Source organism: Buteo buteo, chromosome Z, assembly GCF_964188355.1.
Source record: "Buteo buteo chromosome Z, bButBut1.hap1.1, whole genome shotgun sequence".
Classification (NCBI taxonomy): domain Eukaryota; kingdom Metazoa; phylum Chordata; class Aves; order Accipitriformes; family Accipitridae; genus Buteo; species Buteo buteo.
Genome location: NC_134204.1, coordinates 32,132,525 through 32,159,112, shown reverse-complemented (window position 1 = coordinate 32,159,112; position 26,588 = coordinate 32,132,525). Strand labels below are relative to the sequence as shown.

Genomic DNA, 26,588 nt, shown 5'->3' with positions numbered 1-26,588 from the left:
TGTATGTATTAATTCTCTTCCACTGTGCAAATATCTGTAGTGTTTTCTTATGTTTTGGTATCTGATATGTGCCTGCACCATAGGACATCTGTTGTGCATAGTCACAAAGTGGGAAAGAGTCTGTAGTGCTGCTCTGTACAAACATCTTCTTAGTTCATGGCAGATGTCAGCCTGGGAATTTGTATAAGTCTTATGGTACATATAGTCTAGGAGGCATGCTTTATGATAACTCATATGTCATAGTCTAAAGACTTTTTTTTCCTTGATTCAGTTTACACAGAAGGTAAGGCTCATTTTGTTTGTGCTTCTAGTCAGTGGTTTTTTTAATTCTTGTTCTGTCTGTTACCCCATATCTTCCCTACTGCATGCTTTTCAGATGCTGCTGCAAAGGAAGAAATTTTTACTTTCTTTTTTTGGTAATTAATTATAGTTCTTTCTAACAATTTTGTACCCCTTTTTTCAGAAGGAAATATTGGGGAAGGGAGAGTATATTTCTGTTAACTCTTATTTTTTGAAGTACACTGCATCATACAGCACCTGATGCTGAAAATATTCAAGTAAATATTTCCTGAAAAGTATGCTGAAATTATTCAAATAAAATGAAAATTTTCATTTTGATTGTGTTGATGTCTTTCTTTTTGTAAAGAAGCAGGACAGTCTAGCTGCCCCATGTTTTTATCTCTTCATGTTCTTGCCAGATAACATTCTTTTACAGGGCTATAACAAGGAACCACCATATGACCAGACTTCTTTTTGAGTCAGTTTGTCAACAAAACTTATAGTAGATGTCTGTTTTAGCTTGTTAAATTGACAGTGTTGTTCTCAGTAGTAGCAGTTATGTTTTCAATGCAGCTGGATTTGTAAAATATATAACAAAAATGCTGACTTCTTTGCCCATTGTCAAAACATGTGGGTGATTGTTCTAATAAACATGCTTCTCTGTTTTATCACTTGTCCTGTAATGTGAAATCTGTGAGTGTTTATTTTTGGTAGTTGAGGGCTCTTTAAACTTGTTATGTGTTCAGTATGTGGAGTTTCAAATAGAGGTTGATTTATTGATTTTTTTATGGTTTGATTTTATGTGGAGTTTCCAATATGGATCCTTCGAGCCCTGTGCCCTGTCTCTTAAGTGTGTTTTATTTCAGGTTCAGGTAAGATGTTCAGGAAACTCATAGTGTAATAAACTGAAAATAGGATAGTATAATAAACTGAAAATAAGATGCCTAGGCATCTATGAATACATGTGTATATAGGTACATACGCATTTGCACACACAAGCAAGCATCTGTTAGGAAAAAGTTAAATGCAATTCCTGCCAATATTTTCATTAATATAAATATCAGATCTGCCTGTGTTTGTGTTATTACTAAGTGCCTGTAATGATTCTATTTGACAACAAATTCTACATACTTTGTATGATTATTTTTTTTTATTAAGATTTTTAATTATTGTGTAGGACTTCTGAGTGTGAGCACAGCTGTCATCTTAGAGTGATGGTTTTGGTCTGGATGAACAGGCCAAAAGTGGGCTTGTTTCAGTTTACCATGTGAAGGTAGAAATAACCACATAAGAAACTCCATTATTTTGCATATATAGCTTGGTGATATAACTACTTGATTTGAGAAAGGTATGTGACTTGTGAACCCTGATACTATAGGCAGTAAAGCACTTCCCTTACATTAAAGGTTTTTAGTAGCATCCATGTTCTAACATAGCACAGCTGGGTGTGAAGGGCATTACAGGAAGGTGTTTGCTTTCTTCTAAAATGTTAGGTTTTGCCACAGCCAGGAAAAACAAATCAGTAATCTGCTTTCACTGGTAACTTCAGTATGTTCATTCAGGGATTTCTAGATATTGATTGTGCTTCAAGGGTATTTTTTACTATAAGATACAGAGGTCCCAGATCCTAATGTGTGGTTCAGTATATGGTGTCAGAGAAGAAATCTTGCAGGTAAGATGCTATATTTCTTAAGTTTGTGGCATAAGTTCTGGATTTTGCTCCTTTCAGAACAGTGGTCTGAATATTTCTTTTATGACTTAAATTTTTAGGTGGTATATTGTAGGCACTGTAGTGGGTTTGTTCTTTTATCCCCCCCCCCCTTTTTTTCCTCCTCCCCCCAAAAGACTGCCATACACGAATACTTGTTTAATGTTTGCTTTTGCTGAGTCTAGTTCTGATTCATCATGTTTACATGACTTGCTGTCAGCCACCTGTTAGTTATAGTTTAACTTTCAAGTCTGTATTTAATTTGGTTTTATTAATGAAGTACAACAAACAGCATTATGAAGCTTTTCTCTTTTAATCTTACAAGGAAAAAAATCGATATCTAAAAAAGCAATCACAAAGAAGAGGAAAGGTGTCACAAAGTCTACTATACCAGAATTTCAGGTAAATTATTTTAATTTTTGTTTTAAGCACTTGAAATCTGAATGTATGTAAAATAAATCCTTTAGTTTCTGATAGAGACCTTGGAAATCCTAATCAAAGATGAATTTCCTTCTTCTAGTTCAAAAAGTTTAATCTGACAGTGTTTTTAAAACTGCATTTCACCTTTTCTAGGTAGAGAATGTTTCAGTGTTTTTTATTATGTGCAGCTTACATACTGTTTCACAGTATTGTTTAAGATTCCAAACAAATCTGTTACAGGACAAAACCTGTAAAAACTAGGAGTTGTTCATGGAATTTTTAAGGTAGGTAAAATTTTCTGGGATAAAGTTACTTGGGTTTTATATGAGGTGTGACACTGTGGTCCTTGAATTGAAATCTAGCTTGATTTACTGAAGAACTTGCAAAATATTTTCAGGCTTCTGTGCTCATCTTGTTTGTAACTTTTACTGCTTATCTGCACATGACCTTTAGACCAGAGAGCACTAAGAAAAGAATGCTAGTTATGATAATGTTGATTTATGGTACTGTACTAGAAGTGTTAACAGTACTTCAGTTCTAAGTCACAATTTATGTACGTGTGCCTGCTTGGATTGAAGTTCTCCTTTGGCTATAATTTTTTTTTTTTTTCAGAAAGCAATCTGTGCTATTCTGAGCAATAGACCCACACTAAATCATGACTGTTCTGTAAAACCCTGACACTGAGTCAGTTTATTCAGTGATGATGATGTGTTTCAGGTGGAGCTAGTAGACTTTCTGGTGATAAAATTGGTTAGTAACAGTCAATATTGAGAAAAGACATTTAAGTGTACACTGACTTTTGTATATATTCTAATGGTAGTGACTAAACTAAAATGTTTCCTAGCAGCTCCAAAAAATAGGTATAGTGTCTAAAATTATTGTTTTTCCAGTATATTACCTGCATGCCATGGATGTACATGGTTAGGTTAGAAATCGTTTTTTACAGTATTAAACTACTGTATTTAAGTAGTCTGTCTAAAACATTATCTAAAACTTAGCCTAACTTTTTATCTAACCAAGGTAAACTGTACATTTACATATCTATCTAAGTGTAAAATTCACGTTATAGTATTTACCTATGTAAAATATTAATTAAAATGTAACAAAATAATTGTGGCTCTTTTGATCAAAGCTAGGTTTGTATCTGTTTTAGGTGAAGCTAAGATTGATTAATATGAGCAGTTTAATCTTACTAGGGAAATTTTTAACAGTTTAACCTGCCTTTTTCAAGAGGACAGGCAGGACTGCTATGACTGTTAGAAATACTTGCAAATATTAAAGCATTTACATTTGGAATACTACTAAGACTTTTAGAGCCTGGTAGAGTATGCTTCAAGATACGTGGCTCCACATACATGTATGGCCAAACTTACTGAAGTTATGTAACTGTTTGAAGGTGAGGGTATATTTTTTAAATATTTGGTAAGACAGCTTGAGTATATACAGGCCCAGTGAGGTATGCCAGGGAGGATATAACCATAAGTATATTGCTATTCATGTCTAAACATCAGTTCTTTTGGAAAGAAAGTAAATAAATGAAAATTTGTAAGATGTTTTATGTGCCTGCAGCACAAGCACTTTATTTCATAAGACTAGATCCTGTACTTAAGTATAGATCCTTTACCTGAAAACCATAACTACACATTAAAGCTGAGAAAATTAGTATTACTAAATCTTTTAATATGTGCAGTGACCCAAGTTATATATTAAAATCAATTATTAACAAAACAATTCAGGAGATAATTGTACTACTTAATCCCTAACATTTATAATGCCATTTTTAAACAACCTTTTGAGGAAACTTACTGCACAGATTTTCTGCTCTCTATCATAGTTTCAATGTCATGGACAAAGCAGTAGAAGCATAGGTCAGTGAACATCACTCCTTCCTTGTATGTGATTTCAGACCTCATATTAATTTCTTAACTCAAGGCTGCTTTAAATAAAAAAACCACAAACCCAGAACAAAAGCAGATGCAAATTAAATTCCCTTTACCAAATAAAAAGACACAAAAAACATGTCCAGTTTTTAATATTTTGAAAATGATTTGTGAAGTGAGTTTGCAGCTTCATAGATCATGAGTTAGTTGGCTGTTGCATATATCTTTTTAAAAGAAATTCTGAGTTACAAGCTTATTATTACTGTTGCTCAGTAATGTTTTAAAGAAATGACAGTAATTATATTGCTGTACAGAAGGGACACTAATGTGGGTTTGGGGGGTTTCTTTTCCAGTTACAAGGTACATTTAGATTTGGTAGCAAGTGCTTTGTCTCAGTCTTTCCTCCTTTCCCCTCACATAAATACACATGTAGCTATATAGACCTACATGTACTGTAGGTAAGGAAAAAAGGAACGCGCACATTTTAAGGAACAGGGCTAACTTCAGCTTTTTTGTTTAACTGTGTCTTAAGAGTTTCAGTTTTATCAGCTACGGTCTATATTAAATACAGATCTCAAATGGGAGCTATCTGAACATTTTCCACGTGGAGATGGCAGCAATAAAAGAGGAGGTTCATAGGAAATAAAAGTATAACTTAGAATCATTACACAGATAACCTGAAGTTAAGCACAAGATCCCACTGAAGTGAGTAAAAATTATGCTGAAAGATTTGCTGAAGTTAAGGAGGGCAAAGAGGGAGCATCAGTGATTTGGGGGAGTACCGTAGGTTTGTATTTATTAATAGATCCACAGATTAGATTTGCTTTTATAATGGTAAATAGTTTTCATTACTGCTTTTTTCATCTTTCCTTCAAAATGCTGGCTTCATTCTGTAAGATGGGAAATGTTAACCAAGTGAGAGAAGTTTCAGAAATAGCTTCTTCCCAATCACTGTGCATCTTTAGTACCTCATCTCAAATCCTACTGTAAGCAAAGAAATGTAAATTTCTTCTTGAACCATTTATAGTGGTTTTCAGTTCAGTATTGGAGTATTTAAAATACTAAACTCAGTTTGACAGTAAATACTCTAACTTGAACTTCTGTTACCTTCCTTGTTTTACCAGTGGGTGATTGACACACAGATACTAGCCTCGAATGTACACCTCTTCTGATGAAAATTGGGGCTTAGAGATTTGATTACTCTTCACTGTCACCTCCAGCCCCAAGACAACTAAAGTTTATATATTTGCATTGTTTTTCCCATTGATATACTTTGGATGGGTACACACAAACAATTTTGCAAATTGGATTCTTATGTCTCAAGTGACTGTTCTGAAAATGAGAAACAGGACTGGGACCTGTGAAAAGTTTGGCCACATGAATTGTCTGATGACATGGAGGAGCTTTTTATGGTAGAGTCAAAGACAGAGTTGGTACTTCCAAGACACCATTCAACTGACAATAGTGAAATCGTCCTTCTCCTTGAAAACTCTTGCCTTTCTAGAAGCGAGTTCCTAAAGAGAAACTCACCCACTTCTAGCAAATGAAGACAGTGTCTTTCTTTGGTTCATAGTTCAGCTTTATCTTTGAGTCATGGTACACTGAATTAAATGTGTCTCATCAGAGAAAATAAAAAACAGTGATAAAATTTAAAAACTGAATTGTCAGGTGTATAGTCAAAGGAGTGGATTGTAATTGCACAGGGAAAATCTTTATCCATGCCTTTATTGACTTCTGTCAAGGGCTTGATGTGACAAACTTGCACCTTTTTGTATAATAATACAGTATCATAGATTTCTTTGCAGGCCAGATGGGAAAACAAAAGCCAGTATTTGTCTTCCAGTTTACATCTTAGGTATTTGGAAGTTCTTTAAGTGCAGGACAGACATGCATGTTGAACTTAGTAGAGTTACACATAGTAATACTATTTTCTGGGTTAAGAGAGAAACCTTTTGCAAGTTAATTTTACATACATTGCCTACAGCGAGACAGTGCCAATTTCCTGATTCATTTGCTATTTTAAACTTGGTAAATGTGAACACTGTAAACTTTAGTTTGAGTCACTCCAGTTCCCCAATGCTCTCAAATGTACACAAATATTATGAAAATAATAGCATTTATGCATTAGAGGTTTCTGAAATTTATATATTTTGCTAAAAGTGTCACTTCTGTGTTTTAATACTGAAACAAAGGTTTTTTTAATATGAATTTGCTGCAAATCTAAAACTGTATGTGTAATTGAAGTAAAAATATATTGTTATGAATTACTGATTTGGGGAAAAAAAATTAGCATTTGTAAGATAAAAGCCTTTTTGGTTTTGGTTGTTTTTTTTTTCTTTTTGGATTTGATTTTCTTAAATTATTTCAACATGTTTTCAGTAGTAATGAAAACATTTCCACCTAAGGGTGTTCAGAAAGAAGCAAATCTTAACATATGATAACCTGTAAGAACCTGTTTATTAACTCTTTAATTGCCCTAAATGATGGTAAGCCCAAACCTGTAGATTACTTTTGTTTGACAATTTTTTCAAGAAACTAACTTCCATATTCTGAAAGGAAAAGTGTAAAAAGGATTTTTTCTAAGGCAGGAATAAGAAGAATATAATGCTTTTTCAAAACATAGATAGGTAGGTAGATTTGATAGACATGGCTAGGTTATCTTTCAGTAATACTCTGTGTAAGCACATAAAGTTATGTTCAGGAAAAAGTTGTAACAAGTGTAATTAAGTTGTAACCGTAGCATAGTCCAAAGCTACTACTCTTTAATTCACCGGGGAGTTGTTTGGTACTCAAACCTGTTCCAACTCATTACTATACTTGAGACAAATTTGGTAGTTGTCATTTACAGAAGTTTTAAGAAAATACCTACATTTTGAAATGGAAGCTTACAGGCAGAGATACGGTTTATGTCCATAGAGTGAAGTATTTTCTTATTAGGTTTTCTTCCTTTCAAAAAGTCCTATTTTTTTACATTTAAAAATGCTATAAGAAAATAAAAATCAAATGATGGCACTAAGTAATAAGATGTGCTTTTAGATTTTATTTAACTTCACTGTACATTTTCCAAGTCCCACATTACCAAGTGTTTGTGTTCATTTGTTTTTTAGCTTATTTGCACTAATCTTGATGAACTCAGGGAATTAATCAGAAAGATTGAGAATGAACTCAAAGATCTGGAGGACATTAAAAAGAAATCGGTATGTGACATTAAAAGCTTTCTCTTGTATGGGTATAAAACAGTGCCAGTTATTTGCCGAGGCCTGTCAACTGAAGATTTTATGCCTGTTCAGTAACTGCATGAAGCCTCATAAGGTTGATGCCTGGAGACTGTAATCTTAATCTTCTCTGTATATAGTGCTCTGTTCACAATGTTTTTATGATAAGTAAGTTCAATAACTGTGTTAACACTTTTCACTGCCAAAGTAAAATGTGGATAGTAGTAATACCTTAGAAGGAGTAGTTCATTTCTACTAAACATGTGACCATTGTTCCCTGAGGACAAACTCTTACCCAACAAGCAATTACAGGATAGAGTTCTCATATCTGCCTATGCAGTGCTGATCAGATTTTCCTGTGAGCTGACTCTTATGTTGCTTATTAGGATTCATAACTCCTTTTGTTTGCAAGTAAGTTCTTAAAATTGGCTTTGTTTATTTTTATTCAAGTAGGTTGTACAGGAAATTATGTTACCGGGCTTTTGATACCAGACTGAAATACAAATTCTACCGATGTACACTGGATCACTTGGTCTATGCAGTTGAAAAGCTCAAAAGAGTAAAGGTTAGACAAGAGAATCCAACATGTTTGCAGTTTTGTAGGAGGCAGTGATTCTCATCAAGATGGTGGATGGTTTTAAATACATGAATAGTACTCATTTAAATGGACCTCTGCAGCCAACTCTTCTTATTACTTACTCTTTTTCATTGCAGTTTAATAAAACCTTCGGAAGGCATTTCTGTGGCATTTCTATGAACAGTAGTAGTTAAAAATGTCACTTTTTCTATACCTTAAAAATTAGGCTGCTAATTTCTGTGAATGTCTTTAGTCTCATGCAGAAACAATTTATTCTTAAATTATTTAAATAGGGGAAAGAGAGATGGTAGGTGAGAGGCAATATAAATTAGGACTCTGAAAGACAAATTTCAGTGCAGACACTTAGCATAATAGTTGTTAAAATACCAAAAGGAATAAAAACAGATTTAACTTGAAATTGTAGTTGCTAAATTGCAGATTGGTTTCATGATGAGATTGTCAAGAGGTTGTCAGAAAGGCTATGTCAGCAATAGAAGAAAAAGCCAAAAATGAGAATACATATCAGCATATCAGTAATCTTAGTATAGGTGAGACTTTTCGTCTACTAGTAAAACCGTACCAACAAGACTTCTTCAAGGGTAGACAAATGCTAAATATGTCATAATTGCTCTTTGAACTGAAATCTGATAATGTCATTATGTAAATAAGTTGCATGACTTCAGCAGGAATACTATGTTTAGTTCTAATCACACCGTCTTAAAAAAACCAAACACTTAAGTACAGGGGAGTTAAGATACAACTCATTCAGCATTGAGAAGTTGTGAGGTAAGGCCAGTCTTTCTGTGTGCTTGTATAGATCTATCAGTTCATGATTCTGGGTCTCTAAACGCTTGTGTTATTAGAAATTTTATGTAAAGAGAAAAGGCTAGGATTAGTTGCTGAAGAAGTGATAACAAGGAAACACTAAAGTGAAGTATTGATTTTTAAAAAATAATTATCAGGCAAATTTCATATTCACTTTTAAAAAATACAAGTAAACAGATGTTAAATTAGATGAATAGTCAATAAACTTGACTCTCTAAAATGAGGTTTTGTTTTGCAAGGGAAGTCATTATTCATTTTTGATGTCTAACACCATGTGTAATTAGGTTAGATATCTTAAAAACTGGAGGAAATGGAGATTTTCATTCTTCAGCTATGCCACAAATGATAGTGGCAGTTTCAGAAGCATCCAGAATAGAGTTTGTTTCAGCTTATCTGAAGTGCCTAGTCTATTAAGTAAAACATTGTTCTAATTTGATGATGGAAATTTGACCTAATGTGAAAGCTTATTTTAATATGATGGTATTTATTTTGATACTGTTCATGGACTTCTTTCTTGTCTTGACCCAAAGATGGTGGTGTTATTACTACTTCATGTTAACTTTATTGATTTTTGTTTGCAGTAGTAACCTAGGTAAAGCCATAGGAATCTTTCTTCTTCATGACTAACCTGCTCGGTAATTCCAGTTTTAGTAGTTGTTAGCATGTGCTACTGAGAGAAACCTTCAAGGCAAGCTTTAAAGCTAATGTTAAATACTAAAACATATTAGAAATATGGCTTGTCTAATTTCTATTAAGCCTTTAAAGTATAACCTTTCTCTTAGTCCTAACTGCCCTTTGTTTCCTAGGAGACCATTCTGGAGTATGTAAAAGGAATTCCTTCTCCAGAACTTGGAAGTACTGGAGGCTGTAATGAAAGAGCTGAGCTGTAAGACTTCTTTAACATGAGTAAACTTACAGGTTTCCTGCATTTTCTGTAGGTAGTTGAACTGGTTGTATCTGACACTTTTCAGAACATCAGCTTGAGCCAACAAATGACATGAGAGATTTTTCTAGCCCAAACAAGTTTTGTTTGTCAGATTAAAAGCAAATTAGAACAGGGTTATGTAATGGAAAGTCATGGGTAATTTTAAGTGTAGGCATTACTACCAGTTTCTTCTATAACAGTGAAATAATAAACCTGTTGGAAAGGATTTTCACTGTTTTGTTGATTAAAGTTTGGTTCTGTACTCTTTTGTACACCTGTATTGTCTTTTGAATTAGCTATGAGTGATACTTTTCCATTTAAAGTCTTGCACTTTCGCTTTATTACTAGTGAGTTTGTTGTAACAATGATGAGATTTGCCTTAGCGCCAGTTTGCCATTATTGTTCAGAGAGGAAAATGAAATTTGACCTCAGTTCTTTAATTGTAAACAGAAGTTCAACCCAGTCTTAGTATTATCGCTTCCCAGACTGCTTCGCAGTTGAACTCTAGCCACAGTTCTGAAGCGAGGCTGCAATTTAACATACGCTTTCAACTGACATAAGCCACAACTGCTGCCAAATAAATAGTTCCTACTCTCTGTGTCTCTTGCAGCTTACATGTTCTGTGCCAACCCATGAGAGGGGGTAGCAAAATTCTTTGTTCAGCTGCATGGTGAGAGAGTTGGTCTGTGATAAACCTAACTACTTTTTTACTGCTGCTTAGGTGTTTTGTAACCCAGATCAGTTTTCTAGTGCAGTTTATCATGCAGTTGCACAGATACCTATGCTTGTGTTCTGCCACAGTTTGAGGGGTCATTGTAAAGACAGGAATGAGCATCTGGGGCCAAAAGAAGGTGGGACTGCTCTTGACAGGAAAAGTGCCATTTTGTGAAGTTGTATGTGATATTCCAGTCAGGGGTGCTCTAAAAACTCTATCCATTCAGGTACTAAACGGTTCCTCTCCTTACCACCTACTACATTTCAGGAGGGAGAGGAGAGAGTAAGTTAGTCAGATCTGCTATTTCTGAGAGTGCCTGACTGGAAATCAGAAGGCAGGAGGTGCAGGAAGGGGAATTGAAGGACTTGAGTCTAATGCTCTGCGCACTGTCTAGTGAAAGGGTGGAGGGTGGCTCCCTAAGGAATGTCTAAGGTAGAATGTCTTCTAGCTTTGGTATGTTCCTTAGGACATGTGAAGTGACATCCTTTCACTTTAAAGCAGTGTAACTAAAAAGTAGAGTAAAAATGGAATTAATACAAAAATCCACAGAATTTACAGCAACAAGAATTAGATTCTAGTAAAAATTATGTCTGTTTTGTTGCTAATACTGACATAGGTAAGATGGGGGAAGTTACAAGCAAATTATAAATCTGAAGTAGAACATATTGGCTAAAAATTCTAATGAGATTTTATTGCATTTTTACCTCATGTTGGCTGAAAATTTAGACTATATATAAGCACGCAGTTCAGCTGAATGTGAACTCCTAGAAATTTGCTATAACTAGCAAATTGATCAAGACGTGCCAAGTAGCCTAATTCCACTTAAAAGTCTACTTGCAGCGGTATTGATGAAAAAATAATTTTGGCAAACATACATGATAGTGAAGCATTTTGCCAATATATTTAGGATAACATAAAGGCTTTGGTCTAATATATGAAATTTCTTTTATGAGAAGAGTTGGTAAAGTAGCACCTTCTGTCCTGATCAGTATGCAAGGTAACAACTATCAGTTTCTGACATTTTGGATCCGATTTTTCCCTGTTGTCTTCTGTGTTGGGTAAAATCAGTGGGAGTTGCAGAGTGAATGGAAATCTCTTTACTGCCTTCCAGATAATCAGCTATTCTTGTGATCTGAAGTCATTGGGGTTTTGTGTGAAACTGTTAATTAAGCTATTCTGTAGATCAGTTGTATGTATTTAACTGCTGCATAGCATAGCAGAAATTGATTTTCTTTTTTTCCTAAATCCCTTCTTGTGGTTGTGTAGTATGAAACTGACAGGATTGCAGATACTTGTATCAAATAGGGAACTTCAGGCTTTTTTGCAGATGTCATTTTGCAAGCTGACTTTGTAGTAAATGTGTTTATTGTAAAATGAACTGGGTTTTGACAAGGAAAGTTAATTCTAGACCCTGTCCTGATTACATTGAAGCATAGATTGGCCTGGAGAGAACATAAATGTTGTAAGATTCCTTGTTTACTGAAATGCAAGACTTTATTTTGTTAGCACGACTGGATTTTAATCATTCCCTGCAAGTCTGATTGGTAAGCACATAGCTGTCTGGGGAGTGAGAATGGAGACTGAAAACCAGGATTCCCACAATTAAGTTGACAAAGTTAACATGCAGTACCTTGCTGAGAAGGAGACCAGACTCTTCCTACAGGGAGAGAAAAGTTGGACAGAGGTGAGGGGAAGGAGAATTACTTAGTCAAAGGACACCAGCCAAATTCATGACTAATTAGGATTTGGAGAAAATACATTGAAGATTTTATTGTTTTGCAGAGATCTGTAACACACTGATGTTCTTGACTTAGTAGTAAAAACCTTCTTTATAAAGATTAGCGGTTCTGCCATCCTCTAATGTTATTCCTGAAGGTACTAATTAGACAGTTGTATTTCCAAAGACAGGTGAATGTCTTTGTCTATCTTTGGGAGTGTATATATCTTTTAAGCAGGTGAATCAGAAGGGCTGAAAGCAAACTCAGGTTTTCTCCAGCTCTAAGTCCATATCTCCTGCAGAAATACATATTTTGGAGTGCACCTGAAAATTCAGAGTTAAAAACCCACTGGTTCATGTCAGAAATATTTAGAACCTCAGACATAAATTCATTTATAGGATACTGAGGCTATCCAAAGGAATACATTGGGCCAGTATGGAGCGTATTTTCCGTGTCTGCTTTTTTTTGAAATTCCAAACAGGCTGCTGTTAAATTTGTTCATAGGAAGTGGAAGTATCTAAACTAAGAGAAGAGACTGTGTTCTGGTTTTTTTAATTGATTTGCTACACTTTACTTAAAAAAATGTTAATATATGGCAAAAATAATGCAAAATGGCTCATTTACTAAATAGAATTTTGCAAAGTATTTCCTCTGCGTATAGTAAAGAAATGGGAAATATTGTTATATGCTTGAAAATGTCTGGTGGGGAAACTGTATTTAGACAAGACTGTACAGGGACTTCCTAAGAATGCTCAGCAGAAATTCATGTAACCATCAAAAATAGACTAGGGCTCTTACTAATATTTTAGTGAATTGGACCTCAACTTTACAAAAAATAAAGTGGAAAAACTTACTGTGTCTTCTCATTTGGGCCCTGTGGAAACTTAATTATTACTGGGTTAAATCTTCTTCACTTTGTAGCAGGAGGTGGACTTTCTTCCCCCCATTCCTCCCTCTTCTTCTCCTGGCCTCTTCCCCACCTCCCCAGGGAAATATGTACCATGCTTGAGACTTTTGCATGTAAGGAGTTTTCAGTTATACTTGTTTTCATCTGTATTACTATATATACATAAATGTACATGCAAACAAATAACATAGTCTGAGAGATCTGTGTTTGCACACACATTCACAGGTTTAAAATGCTGATGAGATCCTTATTCCAATAAATATTTAGGATAACAAAATTTTAATAGACCTGCTTGAAGTCTTGCAGCGGAAACATTTTCTTTTAATTTCAGCTTAGTTTCTGTGTTACTATGTATCTTCATCTGTAATGTATCTAACATAGTCTCTTTTTCCATTCTGTGTCCAAAAAACTTGATTTGTACTTTAGTCACTTCCAAATAGTTTGTTATTGCTTCTCTCTGGCTTGTCTGCATCTTTTAAAAACACTAGTATGAGCCCAAAATGCTGAATTTTGAGTCTGAAATGTACACATTTACATCCATACAGTTTGTTGTACTTCTGAGGAGAGATTGAGTATGTGCAGCTTTTGGAAATCCAACCAGCTATTTAGTTGCATAGTATGAATGAATAAGGCCAATTTTAGGCTTCAAATTTCAAAATCTTCTGCACAGTAATTGCTTTTTCTTCTCTGGTATTTCTGTCTTCTGCTTATCTCACTAACTTTCAATATCTTTGTCCCAGTGTTCAGTATTTCTTAGCTCCTCCAGTATCTCTTTTTCTGTCCATATTGTCTAGTCTTTTCACACCTATTTTCTCTTAGCTTCCCATGATCTTTCGTGCCTTTCCTTGTGTGGCAAGTCCACCAATAAATGTTTGCTAAGAAGCTTTCCTTAAGCCACTTTTGTCATGTACCTTTCTACAGTTCCAAATGTGAAAGGGTGGATTCTGCATCAAAGATATGAATGTGTACTGATACGTTTAATCTGGAATGTTTTTGTCACAGAGATACTACTGTATATTCAGAACATTTCACAGTGCTTTGGATTTTGGTCAGTTAGTATATTATTTTGAAAAAATTGTTCAAGGCATTCCTGTCGGCACACAGTTATAACAAAACAGCTGATTTTAAGATGTTCAGCTGAAGAATAGAGAAATACTTGTATATTCAGAATTGAGAAGATGCAAGATTCAGCTGTATGAAAGGGTGACAAGTAAGATCCATAATAGCTTAACAGACCCAGCTTTTTTGTAAATAGTTTAAGATACCACAAACATCCAGTTTCTTCATGAGTTACGGAAGTATAAGTTAGTTAATATCTTGAAGTTCTTCTAATGAAGGGTAAAATGTGACCATTCAGTGCCAGATAATTTCACTGTTCTGAGTTAGGATCAAAAAGATAGTAAGATCATGCTCATAATAAAGTTTCTCCTGTGCTTTTGTGTTTTATATCTTTAAAATAAATGTGGCAGATGAATCGGTGCCATGTTAACTGTGTAGTAATTTTGCCTAAAGAAAATTAGAACATCTGGCTAAATGTCTGAATGAAAAGTCATTTCATAGTAATGAACAAATCATGAGATAAAGACTTTCAGTAGCAAGAAATTTATTGCTTTTTGTTTTTTTTACTTTGTTTGCAATGTTTAATAAGAGAGTATGGGATACTGTTTTAGGATATAGCTTGGTGTGATCAGGTATCTAGGTCATAGAAGTGCAAGATGAAGTCTTTCTTAAAAAAAAGTTTGAGGGCTGATATATGATATCTTTTCATTAGTTGCTGTAAATGCCCAGAAGTAAAATTAAGAGATATCACGACTGAATTTGTTTTATAATTTACTACAAGTCATTTTTCCTGACTATATTCAGTCCCAGTCTTCAAATAACATCAGAGGCTAGCTGTTGATACATATTTATAATATTCAGAATGACATTGCTGAAATTAAAATACAAGATACTGACTTTCAGGAACTTTTACTGTAGCAGATAACTCTAAGCATTTTCAGAATGAAAACACTTTCAATTATAGATGAGTTTGTGTAGTATGAATAAATAATCTCATCATGCATTCTTAGTCAGTCAAAACAGCCACTGAAGTAAGTGTCTGAAATTCTAGTATTTGGCCCATAAATTGCTTAATAAGAACATTCAGTATCCATCCATATCTGAATTGAAAAAGTTATCGATCTCTTTTCTTTAGGTATCTGATGTCCAAAGCAGCTGCAGATCACCAACTCCCTCTCTGTGTGACATCACTAGAAAATGCTAGACTGGTGATGTCACACATACCACAGAACCCCGCTGCAGAATGGAGCAGGCCTATTAAGGGTAAGGTAAGTTTTCTCCCTCCACCACCACCCCTTTTCAACAATATTGCATGGTTTTATAAGATTTCTAATCTTTATTTTATGTCCCGGGGAAATAAAGTAAAGATTGAAGAAAATCTTATAAAACTGCATAATATTGTGGTGTTGTGTGTGTGTGTTTATTTAAAAACAAAACAACCCCCCATATAAAGTTCAGTCCTTACCCCATATATCCATATCCTGGCTCCAGTCTGCTTTGGGGTTCCATGATGAGTATGCCAGAATAGTGTATGTTGGGGCATCATGGAGAGTGGAGTCAGCATTTCCTGGCTGCTCTGGATGTCAGAAACCTTATTTTAAAAGGTAAGTTTTCAGCTGAAATTGTGTTGAATGTCTCTCTGTGTTTATATGTAAACATTCAGCACATTTCTGAAATGTATTTTTATTGTGTTTACATTTTTTTAAATTTACTTGTTGCTTAACGCAGCTGAAAGTCACTTTTATACTTGTCCTCCATCTAGGCCTTTTTTCTCTTTTGTTCTGTTGTTAATACCTTATCCTGTGTTTCCAGAAAAAAATAGTGTTTTGTTTGTCACTACCTGAAACAAGATGGTAATTAAGTTCATTTAATATCTTTATCAACAGTCTTGATGAAGGGATTGAGTGCACCCTCAGCAAGTTCACAGATGACACCAAGTTGGGAGGGAGGGTTGATCTGCTCAAGGGTAGGAAGGCTCTACAGAGGGATCTGGACAGGCTGGATTGATGGGCTGAGGCCAATTGTATGAGGTTCAACAAGGCCAAGTGCCGGGTCCTGCACTTGGGTCACAACAACCCCATGCAGCACTACAGGCTTGGGAAGGAAGAGTGGCTGGAAAGCTGCCCGGCAGAGAAAGACCTGGATGTGCTGGTTGACAGCTGGCTGAATATGAGCCAGCAGTGTGCCCAGGTGGTCAAGGTGGCCAACGGCATCCTGGCTTGTATCAGAAATGGTGTGGCCAGCAGGAGCAGGGAGGTGATCGTCCCCCTGTACTGGGCACTGGTGAGGCCGCACCTGGAGTCCTGTGTTCAGTTTTGGGCCCCTCACTACAGGAAAGACATTGAGGTGCTGGAACGTGTCCGAAGAAGGGCAGCAAAGCTGGTGAGGGGCCTGGAACACAAGTCTTATGGGGAGCAGCTGAGGGAGCTGGGTTTGTTTAGTTTGGAGAAGAGGAGGCTGAGGGGAGACCTTATCGCTCTCTACAACTACCTGAAAGGGGGTTGTAGCGACGTGAGTGTTGGTCCCTTCTCCCAAGTAACAAGCAATAGGACAAGAGGAAACAGCCTCAGGTTGTACCGGGGGAGGTTTAGGTTGGATATTGGGAAAAATTTCTTTACCGAGTGGGTTGTCAGACATTGGAACAGGCTGCCCAGGGAAGTGGTTGAGTCACCATCCCTGGAGGTATTTAAAAGACATGTAGACATGATGCTTAGGGACATGGTTTAGTGGTGAATTTAGCAGTGTTAGGTTAACAACTGGATTTGATGATTGTAAGGGTCTTTTCCAACCCAAATGATTCTGTGATTCTAGAAGTCAGGGCAAAGGTACAGAAGCAGTGGTCCTGGGAATGTAAATTACAGACCACATAAGAACGTAACTCAGTACACACCCAAGTTGACTACTGGATATTTCTATTTAAATAATCAGTTAGGAATGCAGGGTCTTATCAGACTTAGAATTAGCTCAAGTAAATTGAAGGGGAACAGTTTCTTCGCACATCTATTAAGAGCAAGCTCTTCGGTGATAGAGAAAGACTGTTTTTACCACTAAAGTACTGTCTTGGGTTGATGTAGTTGGCTAATTTTAGTTCATGTCTACTAGTAAGATCCTGCTAGATTTCATAAACACCAGAAGGCAGTGCATCCAGATCTCAATTTCTGCAGACCCCTTGTTGACAAGAGGACTGAACTATGGGGCTGTAGTTGCTATTCCTTTGTACTAACACTGCTGTTTGGCTAAAGCACTCCTCGTGGAATTTCCCGAACAGCTATATTTTGATTACGTTGAGTGAAACAGTCATGGCTACTCTGCTGTGGTCAGTTCCTTCTGTGCCATTAGATGTTGCATTCCATTTATTTGCTAATCCCATAACACATCAGGTCATACTCAGAGGCTTTTATCTTTCAGCATAAGGAACCCTGCAGTCAGTGACTGAAAGGGATATTTGAAGGTCTCCCCACCTTGAAGCAGGACTTTTGTCAGTGCTGCATTAAGTCATCCATGACCTGACTAGCCAAGTTCTGAAAATTGAAAGAAAACAGGGATTGAACAGCTTCTCTGCACAACCTGTTCTAATGCCGTATGTTTCTGATGAAAATATATCTTCTAAGGTCCAGCCCAAACCTCGTAAGCTTCAGTTTGTAGATTTCTGCTGCCTTACATCATTTGGTATCACTGAGAAGAGTTTGCAATGCAGACATTTGTAAAGGCAAGTTTGTTATCTGTAGAAATTAGTAGGCAGCTATGTAATGCTGAGGTAGGCAGTTAAGAGCTTTACCAATTATTGATTTGCCTTCCCCTGCCCAGAAAAAACTCCAGACTGTGGTAGAGAATGGAATTGCATAGGAAAGTTAATGCTAGATTTTGTAGTGAGTGTCTTAAGGTTATAGACATTTTTTAATCCCTTCCTTTTTACTATTTTAATATTTAAGGAATAATAGCAGATCATTTGTGTAACATCTGGGCTTTGCAGAAATCTTATGTATTTGCACAGAAAATCAACTGAACAACAATAATTTAAAAGATAAGGATCTCCCCCCCCAGTCTTTTTTGGCCCATACTCTGTGTCCTGACTGTTTCTGAGGAAAGAAAATTATTCTCATGGCTTAAATTTTTGTATGTTTCCACTAAGAGGTATATTGTCAAGTCCTAAATCCCAGTAAGAAAAATGAGTAATTGGGATACAGGGAAATATTTAATTTACTTTTTTTAAAATTACGTTGCTATTATATTTGCATTAAAATTTTTGGGAAGCAAATATGGAGTTTTCCAGAGTTTATATCCAGAGGACACTATTTTTTTTGTTAAAAATGAGCTCTAGAATTCAGAGGGCAGGGGATTGGTTATTTTTTTGTTCATTTTTGTAAGCAAGGAGAAAAGTGACTTGTTTTTGTTGTTCTTTGAAGTGTTAATGAAGGCAGTAAAGTCTTGAAGTCTGCTCTTGACTAACGCTTCTACCTATGTCTGGGTATTCAATGCATGATACAGTTATCACTTCAAAGTTTACTCAGTGGTCAGATGATATTTATCTGGCTCATAAATACTGGTTTTTCTCTACTGAAGCCAAGATCGTAGCCTTATTTGAAGATAAATGTCTCAGACGTGAATAATTTCTTGTTTTTATTCTGTAGTAATTTTTAATATCTTTTTAATACTACGTTTTCATACACATTGTTTGCTATATCGAATGGATGTACAGCATTTCTATATCCTGATAGTAGTGGCAGTGTACATTATTGCCATTTTGAGTTTTGTTTTGGTACAATCCACTAATACCGTGTAACATATAAATTCATCCTTTTAAAACTGTGAAATGTTTTGTATATCTTACAAGAAAGATAAATCTGTGCACATAATATCCTTTCATATGTTAGCAATTAATTCTGTTGACTGCTAACATTAGGACGTGATACCAAATGCCTTGGTAGGCTACAGTATGCACAAAGCCTGTTTTCTGTTGGAGTGCTTAGTGGCAGGTTTTATGCTGCAGTGTGTTACATGTGCAAATATGACTGGCCACAGGTGACATTAGAAATTGGAATACAGTTTGCTGGCTTGTGTGCTCAACACTGACCATTATGGGGTAATGTGACATAATTTCATACTTAAAATCTTTGCTTTTGTAATTTGAATTGAAGAATGATGGAGTAGCTATTCAGTTTGTTATGTAACATCTAAATGGTTATCCATAAAAAATAGATACCTGGTCTTCAAAGAAGCATTCAGCCTGACTGATCTTGCTGTACATTGGAGAGATCTGCTGAAATGTGTAGAAAGGAATTACTCCAAAGTCCATAGAAAAATCGTTATTGTAGACTATTGAAAGACAGCCATGTCAAGCTTTATGCAGTTTGTCCTGCCCTACATTTCTTGGTGTGCTGGACCACAGGAAGCTATGAAGGATATGAGCTCTCTTGAAAGCTAAATATGTATATGAAATAAATAAGTTCCCAAGTCTTACTTCTTTTTCTTGCAGAACCCTAGTCTTTTTACTGTCTTACATCCTCTCTGACAAGTCAAAAGATAAAATCCTCATTTATGTAAAATGCACAGAATTAGTAGAGTGGCAGAAGTACTAGAAGTACCACATCTGTTTCCATAGCTGTTACATGTGTATGCATTGTTCAGTCTTTTATGTAATAAACTAGAGAATAAAGTTTTGGGAAGAAATACTTATAAGGGGTATCTAGAGTGTTAAGAGATGTGTTCTGCAGCATTATGGCCACCATGGTTGTGCAGTATATATATGTATACATGCTAATTGTCATTTCCCAGTGTGTTTTATCCTCATTCAGCCTTTCCAGCTTTATTAAAACATGAATTCTTCATGGAAGATCATAAGATTACATATAGCAGTTTGCAAAAGAAAACTATTTTTAATTATACATTTGAGTTAAAAGCCTAAAGCTTTTACGTTGGAAAACTGGTCTCTGCTGCATATTCTGTTACTTCATAAATAACCAATTTGCAAAACTTTCTTTTAAAAAAACATTTTATCTAGAACTTTGAATAAAATTCAAAAATGTAATGAAAAAAATCTGCTTTTTATCCCTAAAAATTGTAGTAAATTGTTTTTGCAAATAATAATAATATAAATTATATCACTTACATTAAATGAGATTAAGGTAAGATTTTCTGTAGGAATTTTATCTCTAACTATTAAAAGTGTACAGACATGGTTGATTTCCCTGACCTGAATAGATTACTACCTATGTTAGTTACTCATTGAAATAATTTTAAACACATGATATGTTCATAGGATTCTGTTTCAGTTTCAAGTTTGACCTGTAGAAAGTGAACATCCTTGCAGTATTGCTTTCTTAACTCGGACATTATGTCTCTGTAGTATTAAAAAAAGTAGAAGTATTAAAGTCTTACATAGGTTAAGGGTAGGTGTAACTGTGAAACTTACTAATATTTTCCTCCAGTTATTTTCCTCGTATGTTGTATTAGTGTACCAGGATTATTGTAGTACTAATACAACATAACAAGATTCAAGTCTAATGCAATGATAAATAAATCGTATTTATGTTTGCAGGGAAGATGGTACCATCGGAGGCAAGCAGTAAAGGAATTGCATGGTACGTTGATACGACTGCTTAATGAACTGTTACCATGGGAACCAAAGCTAATGAAAGCATTTCAAAGAAACAGGTAATTAGCTACTCTTTTTTTAACAGTAGTGCATGGGATGGAAAACAACAAAATTCACTTTTTAAAACTAATCAATATGTTGGCTTCTCAAATAAATTAAATGAAAATACTTTGAGGAGTGAGGCACTGGCAGTGCTTTAGTTGAAAGAATTATTTTATGTTCCAGACTTACTGTCTCTAAATAGAGTTTAACCCCCTAGTATTTTTTTTCCTCTAAAATGCTCTAGAATTCTTAAGCCTGCCTATAAATAGTTGTACCACAATCCAGCTAGGATTTGTATTGCTGTTTATTTGGTTAAGAGGTGCTGAAAACCTGTGTCTAGAAAGCTAGACCAGGGCTGCTTAGAATACTTCGTCAGACTACTTACTGTCTAAAGCTACCTAAATTGGTTGGTAATGAATTCTGCACAAAGCAATTCTTAAAACATTGTTTTAAGGTCTTTGTACATTTGAAATGCGTCTGGAATGAGGTGTGTCAGAGAAATATCAGTGAAACAGTGACTGATTTAGATCTTGTAAGGGCAAATATTAGTAGCAGTGAAGACACTACGCAGATTATAAATCCTGGAGAGACTGGATGTTGACTTGGTATTGTCATTGTGTCTTGAAGCTTGGTGCCGTTGTTGTCTGTTAGACATACAGCTGTTGCTATAATCATACCCTAGTTTTGCCACATAGACATTTAAAAATCAAGTAATGATTAGACGCTTGAACTCTGTGTCAAATGGTAGGTAAAGTTAGGGAGCTGCTTAAAAGTTGAGTATGAAGGAAGCAGCTTACATAGTTATGTGGTACAGAACTAATTCTGAAAAATGTAAAAGGTATTATGTTAAAAAAAAACCAACAACATAGCACCAAAGACAGTGAACAAATGGAATTACTAAGAGTTGGTTCCTTAGTACCTCATTTTACAGATATCTTGCATGAATTAAAGTCCTTATTGGAAATATAAGATGGTGTTGAGCATTTTGCTTTAAATAATGGACCAAAGTACAAGTTTTGCTTTTTTTGTATTCCCTTCTATTCAAGTTTCTGTTCATTTTCCTTAGCTGTTCCTTTCTTCCTGTCTTTAGCAATTCAGACTCCTTCTGGAAATGCGGCAGATAGTAATACTATTAGAAAGGATTTCAGTTTTATCCTTTGTGTAAATTCTGCTGTGAAATGGTTTGGTGCCCAGTATTTGTTCTTGTTTGTTAAGTGTGGTTCTAGAATACAGAAGTAGAACTGTCGTATAGAGTATGTAGAAGTACTAAACATGAGGTGTGCCTAATACGAGTAAATTTTAGTCTGAAACTGGGTGACAGGGGTCTTGCATGTATGTGTGCTGGTAGCTAGAGTAGCATGCACTTAAAGTGGAGGATAATTTCTGACATTAATTTATATTTCTCAGGATGTATGTTTTAGGCTGTAACCCTAGTTTATTCAGCAATGCTAGCCTAGGTATTTCCGTGACATAACTGTTTGGACAGACACATAGTATATCAGGTAACATCTCCAGCTGAAAAACAATCTTTACAAATCACGGGGAGAAAAGAGAGATGGGTGAGAGGAGGCTAGATCAATGTCTTGATCTGGTTCATTATGGAGCTGCTAGGCAGCTGTGTAGCACCCATTACAGTGGTGAAGAATGGTGTCATGTAAAACTGAAAAAGCAACTGAGTAAAGATTGCTTATGCTGGTGTAAACAGCAGCACCACCACAAGTCTAGCTGCAGTTGCATTGTCTGTAGGGTGTCTCAGCCAGCTACTAACATGTACTAATTGAATGACAGTGTTGGCCTTATAGGTTGTCAAGGGCTGGGCAGAGCTCCTTCCTTCTGTGCAAGACCTCAGTATGCAATAAGTGTGGAGTTTTCCTTCCTTCCTTTTTTGTTGTATTTAATTAGGAGGAGCACTCTTTATGATCAAAATCTTTTTTTTTTTTTTTTTCCTTCTGAAAGGTCCTCTGGTCTTTTCAGCATTATAACAGTATAATTTTGAATGGTATTTGAATAGCAGCAAGGTTTAAAAGGAAAGGTTACTTGTTCCCACTGATCACATTTGTTCACGGCCCCCCTGGCAGAAGATCCTCAAAAGAAAAAAGGAAATTCCCATCCAGAAGTTTTAGTACAGTAGTGGTTCTCTAGTGTCCTCCTATGGTTCCACAGCGTCCTTCCATAGTTCTTCCACACCTCGACTTCAAGCTCAAAATTCTAATGACGGAGTTGAAGTTTCATCCAGACTACATCTTGATGCAGACTTCAAGGTTGTCTTCTCTCAGTGTCGAAGCTGTGAGTAAACTATTAGATATTACTGACCCTGACCAGCGTCACCTGGGCCTCCATCCACATCACCTGCCCATGGGCCCAGGATCCCTATTTCAGGTCATTCTGCAGCCTTCAATCTCTGCCTAGGAATGCCAGTTTCCAACACAACTACAGCAGTTACCCTGCCTGGCCGTGGGTCGTGCTGATCTGGACTGACCCTCAGACTGACCTTGGACCTGCATCATCACTATGGACCCACCCAGAAATCACTTGACTGGGTCCGTACCCTGGCAGCTATCACTGGACCTGATCTTGATGTGAACCTGTGAATTGACTTCCCAGCTTAACCTCATACCTGCCTCAGCAGTAGGAACTTGCCTGTTGATCTGGGCTCTCAGTTGAACCCAGTTACCACTCTTAGGCCTGCCCTGCTCCCTCATTCAGGGGTGGTGGGATGGCATCCTGTCTGGTGAGGCTTATGCCCTGCTATCTGTGACATCATGTTTGGCTCCTCCCTTTCCATCCTTTAGGGAGCAGCTGGCCATTGCTGCACTCAATGCAAAAACTGTTATTTTGATGCATAAGAATGGGGAAATTTAAGATATTATTCTTACTGTCCTAAGGGTTAGATCCAGACTAGAGTCTAGATTCTATTCCACATAAGGTGCTAATTGCTGTAATCTGTTTAATTGTTTGCTAAATAATCTTCCTGGATATTGTGTTGGTTACCATCAGCTGAATCCTGCAGTTCACTGTATTTATGCACTAAAATACCCCCTAGATCTCATCTAAACAATGGCTTAGAAGAAGGGACAATAGAAATATGTAGCAGTTTAGGAGTATCAAGGTAGGTGGATGTGTTTCTGAATGGTGTTCAAATGAGTAAAGCAGCTATGTATGTCCATCACATGTGCATTCTTTAGTGGAGCATGAGCTTATGGAAAGGACAGTGGTAGCTGCTCTAATGGCCCAGAGATAATAAGGTTTTTGTAGAGGAGAAAGTTACATTATGGTCCCATAGGTGGGCCAAAAACTTGATGCATTTAAAAAAACAGTATTTACTTAATTCTGTAGTTGGGGTTGCCTTCAGAGGGAAGAGTAGACTTGTTACAGTTAATACTCAAGTCCATACAGGCACATCTGTCACAATGCAAGATGAAGGAAGAAGCAGAAGATGGATGTAGTAAAACAGTGATGGTCATATTTGACTCAATCTTTTTGTCTGTTGTTGGGGGACTTAATGACATAGATTTCAGTTTTGGTGAAGTGACAGGGATGTCCCTTCCCTCACATTTTCTGGGTTTTAGAGATTTGCAGACAGAGGTACCATGAAATTTTTTGAAGGGCACAGGCAATTAATTCTATACCAACTTTTTGTGTGGCAGCAATACAAATAAAAATGTTAAAAACAGTGTGGTTCTTTAGTAAAGTTAGTTTTGTTATTTTCAAGGTCTAGATTGAAGAAGGACTATGATGACTTTAAAAGACATCCAGACCATGATAAATTTACCAGAGAATTGTGGAGTAATGATGAAAGTGAAGTTGATTCTGGCAAAGATTCTTTTGCAGTAGTATGCAGTAAATCTTCAGAGCCTGTAGAACATGCGGAAGTTCCCCAAAAAGATCACCCAGACAATGGTAAGCATTTACTGGAATCTGATAGTTTGAACTTGATTCAGGAGCTTAATATTTCCATGTGAGCTTGTGTCCTACTTTTTACTGTAAGTACTACTGTGATAATATTCAAATAGCTTGTGATGCACATCTGATGGATGTAGACTAGAAGAGGGCAGACATGACCAAGATGAAAATTCTGATTAATGCTAGTTTTTGCCACTTTTGTGATTAACTATTCCTGTGATAACATAGTAGGCCTGCTTGGAATTTATGCTCATGGTGGGTTGACGTTGGCTGGCTGCCAGATGCCTAACCAGCCACTCTGTCACTCCCCTTCCTTAACAGGACAGGGAGAGAAAATAAGATGGGAAAGCTCATAGGTGAAGATACAAACAAGGAGATCACTCACCAGTTATTGTCACGGGCAAAACAGACTCATTTGGGGAAAATTAATTTGATTTATTGCCAATTAAAAATAGAGTAGGATGCTGAGAAACAAAGACAAAAACTAAAACACCTTCCCCTTCACCCCATCTCCACTTTCTTCCCAGGCTCAACTTCATTCCCAATTCTACCTCCTTCCTTGTCGAGTGGCACAGGGTGGATGCAGATTGGGGGTTGATGTCAGTTCATAACACTTCATTTCTGCTGCTTCTTCCTCATGCTTTTGACCTGCTGCAATGTGGGGTCCCTCCCATGGGATACAGTCCTTCACAAACTGCTCCAGCGTGGGTCCTCTCCACAGGCTAGAGTCCTTCAGGATAAGACTGCTCCAGTGTGGGTCCCCCACAAGCCACAGTTCCTGTCAGTAGTCTGCTCCAGTGTGGGCTCTCCATGGGCTGCAGCTTCCTTCAGGGTGTATTCACCTGCTGTGGAATGGGGTCCTCAACAGGCTGCAGTATAGATAGCTGCTCCAGCTTAGTCCTCCATGGGAAGGGGTCAACCTGTATCACCATGGTCTTCACAGGTTGCAAGGGAATCCATTCCAGTGCCTGAAACACCTCTTTCCCCTCCTTCACTGACCTTGGTGTCCACAGGGTTGCTTCTACATTTTTTTCCTCGCTCCTCTCTGTCACACTCTTCTGCGCAGCATCACCAGCTTGGCTGACAGGCTCAGCTGTGTCCTGCAGTGGATCTGTTTTGGAGCCAGCTGTGTCTGGCACAGGGCAGCTCCTGTCCTGTCCTCACAAAGGCCCCCCTGCAGCCCTGCACTGCCAAAACTTCAGTGGACGGCCCTCCTGTCCACCCAGCACCCCTGCCTGCATTCTAGGCCCTCTTATCCAGTTCATGCATCCCCTGCTTGCTGGCTGGTCCAGCTCAATGCTCAGTGTGAAACATTTGGCACTCACACCCTTGTCCCACAGGCACCCCACACTCAAAAGTCCACCTGATATGCCAGCCCAGACCCCAGGCCCCCTGCTCATCAGCTAGTCCAGTTTGAAGTTTACCAGTGAATACACACACACTGCCCCCATGCACACTGTATTTGGGGAAGATACAGATACTGGCCTCCCAGCAGCTGGCAGCAGGCACATAGGCTGTGACCCCCTGCTCTGTCCTTGCAGCTCCCCCCTCCTCTGCACATCCCTTCATGGGTTTGTATAACTTTACCGATTCCCTCACCCCTCCCAGCCCAGTGTCCAGGATACCCCCTGGTTTACAGTCATATCAGTTGCAAAGTCCAGGTTGATCTTCCTGGAAGGGGCACCTGCAGTTTCTTGATAGCCCATCACTTGGTGTGATTGGTGAGGTTGTTTCTTGTCATTGTGCAGTGACAATGATTGTTTCTTGACAATGACAATGGTTGTTTCTTATTTTGTTCAATCCATGTATATTTTTTTTCC

The 26,588-nt window shown here is 36.9% G+C and overlaps 1 protein-coding gene across 5 annotated transcripts in view; it reads left to right on the top strand.

The window, feature by feature from the left end:
* BRD10 (bromodomain containing 10) overlaps window positions 1–26,588 on the top strand; it is a 55,368-nt gene that overhangs the window by 22,830 nt on the left and 5,950 nt on the right. For 3 of the 5 annotated variants that reach the window (XM_075021699.1, XM_075021700.1, XM_075021698.1), the window contains 6 exons: window positions 2,313–2,389; window positions 7,395–7,484; window positions 9,711–9,790; window positions 15,364–15,496; window positions 20,767–20,882; window positions 24,578–24,765. In XM_075021699.1, the coding sequence (XP_074877800.1) occupies window positions 2,313–2,389; window positions 7,395–7,484; window positions 9,711–9,790; window positions 15,364–15,496; window positions 20,767–20,882; window positions 24,578–24,765 (684 nt within the window). The remainder of the gene's footprint in view (window positions 1–2,312; window positions 2,390–7,394; window positions 7,485–9,710; window positions 9,791–15,363; window positions 15,497–20,766; window positions 20,883–24,577; window positions 24,766–26,588) is intronic. The other 2 variants (XM_075021702.1, XM_075021703.1) reach the window with 2 other exon arrangements.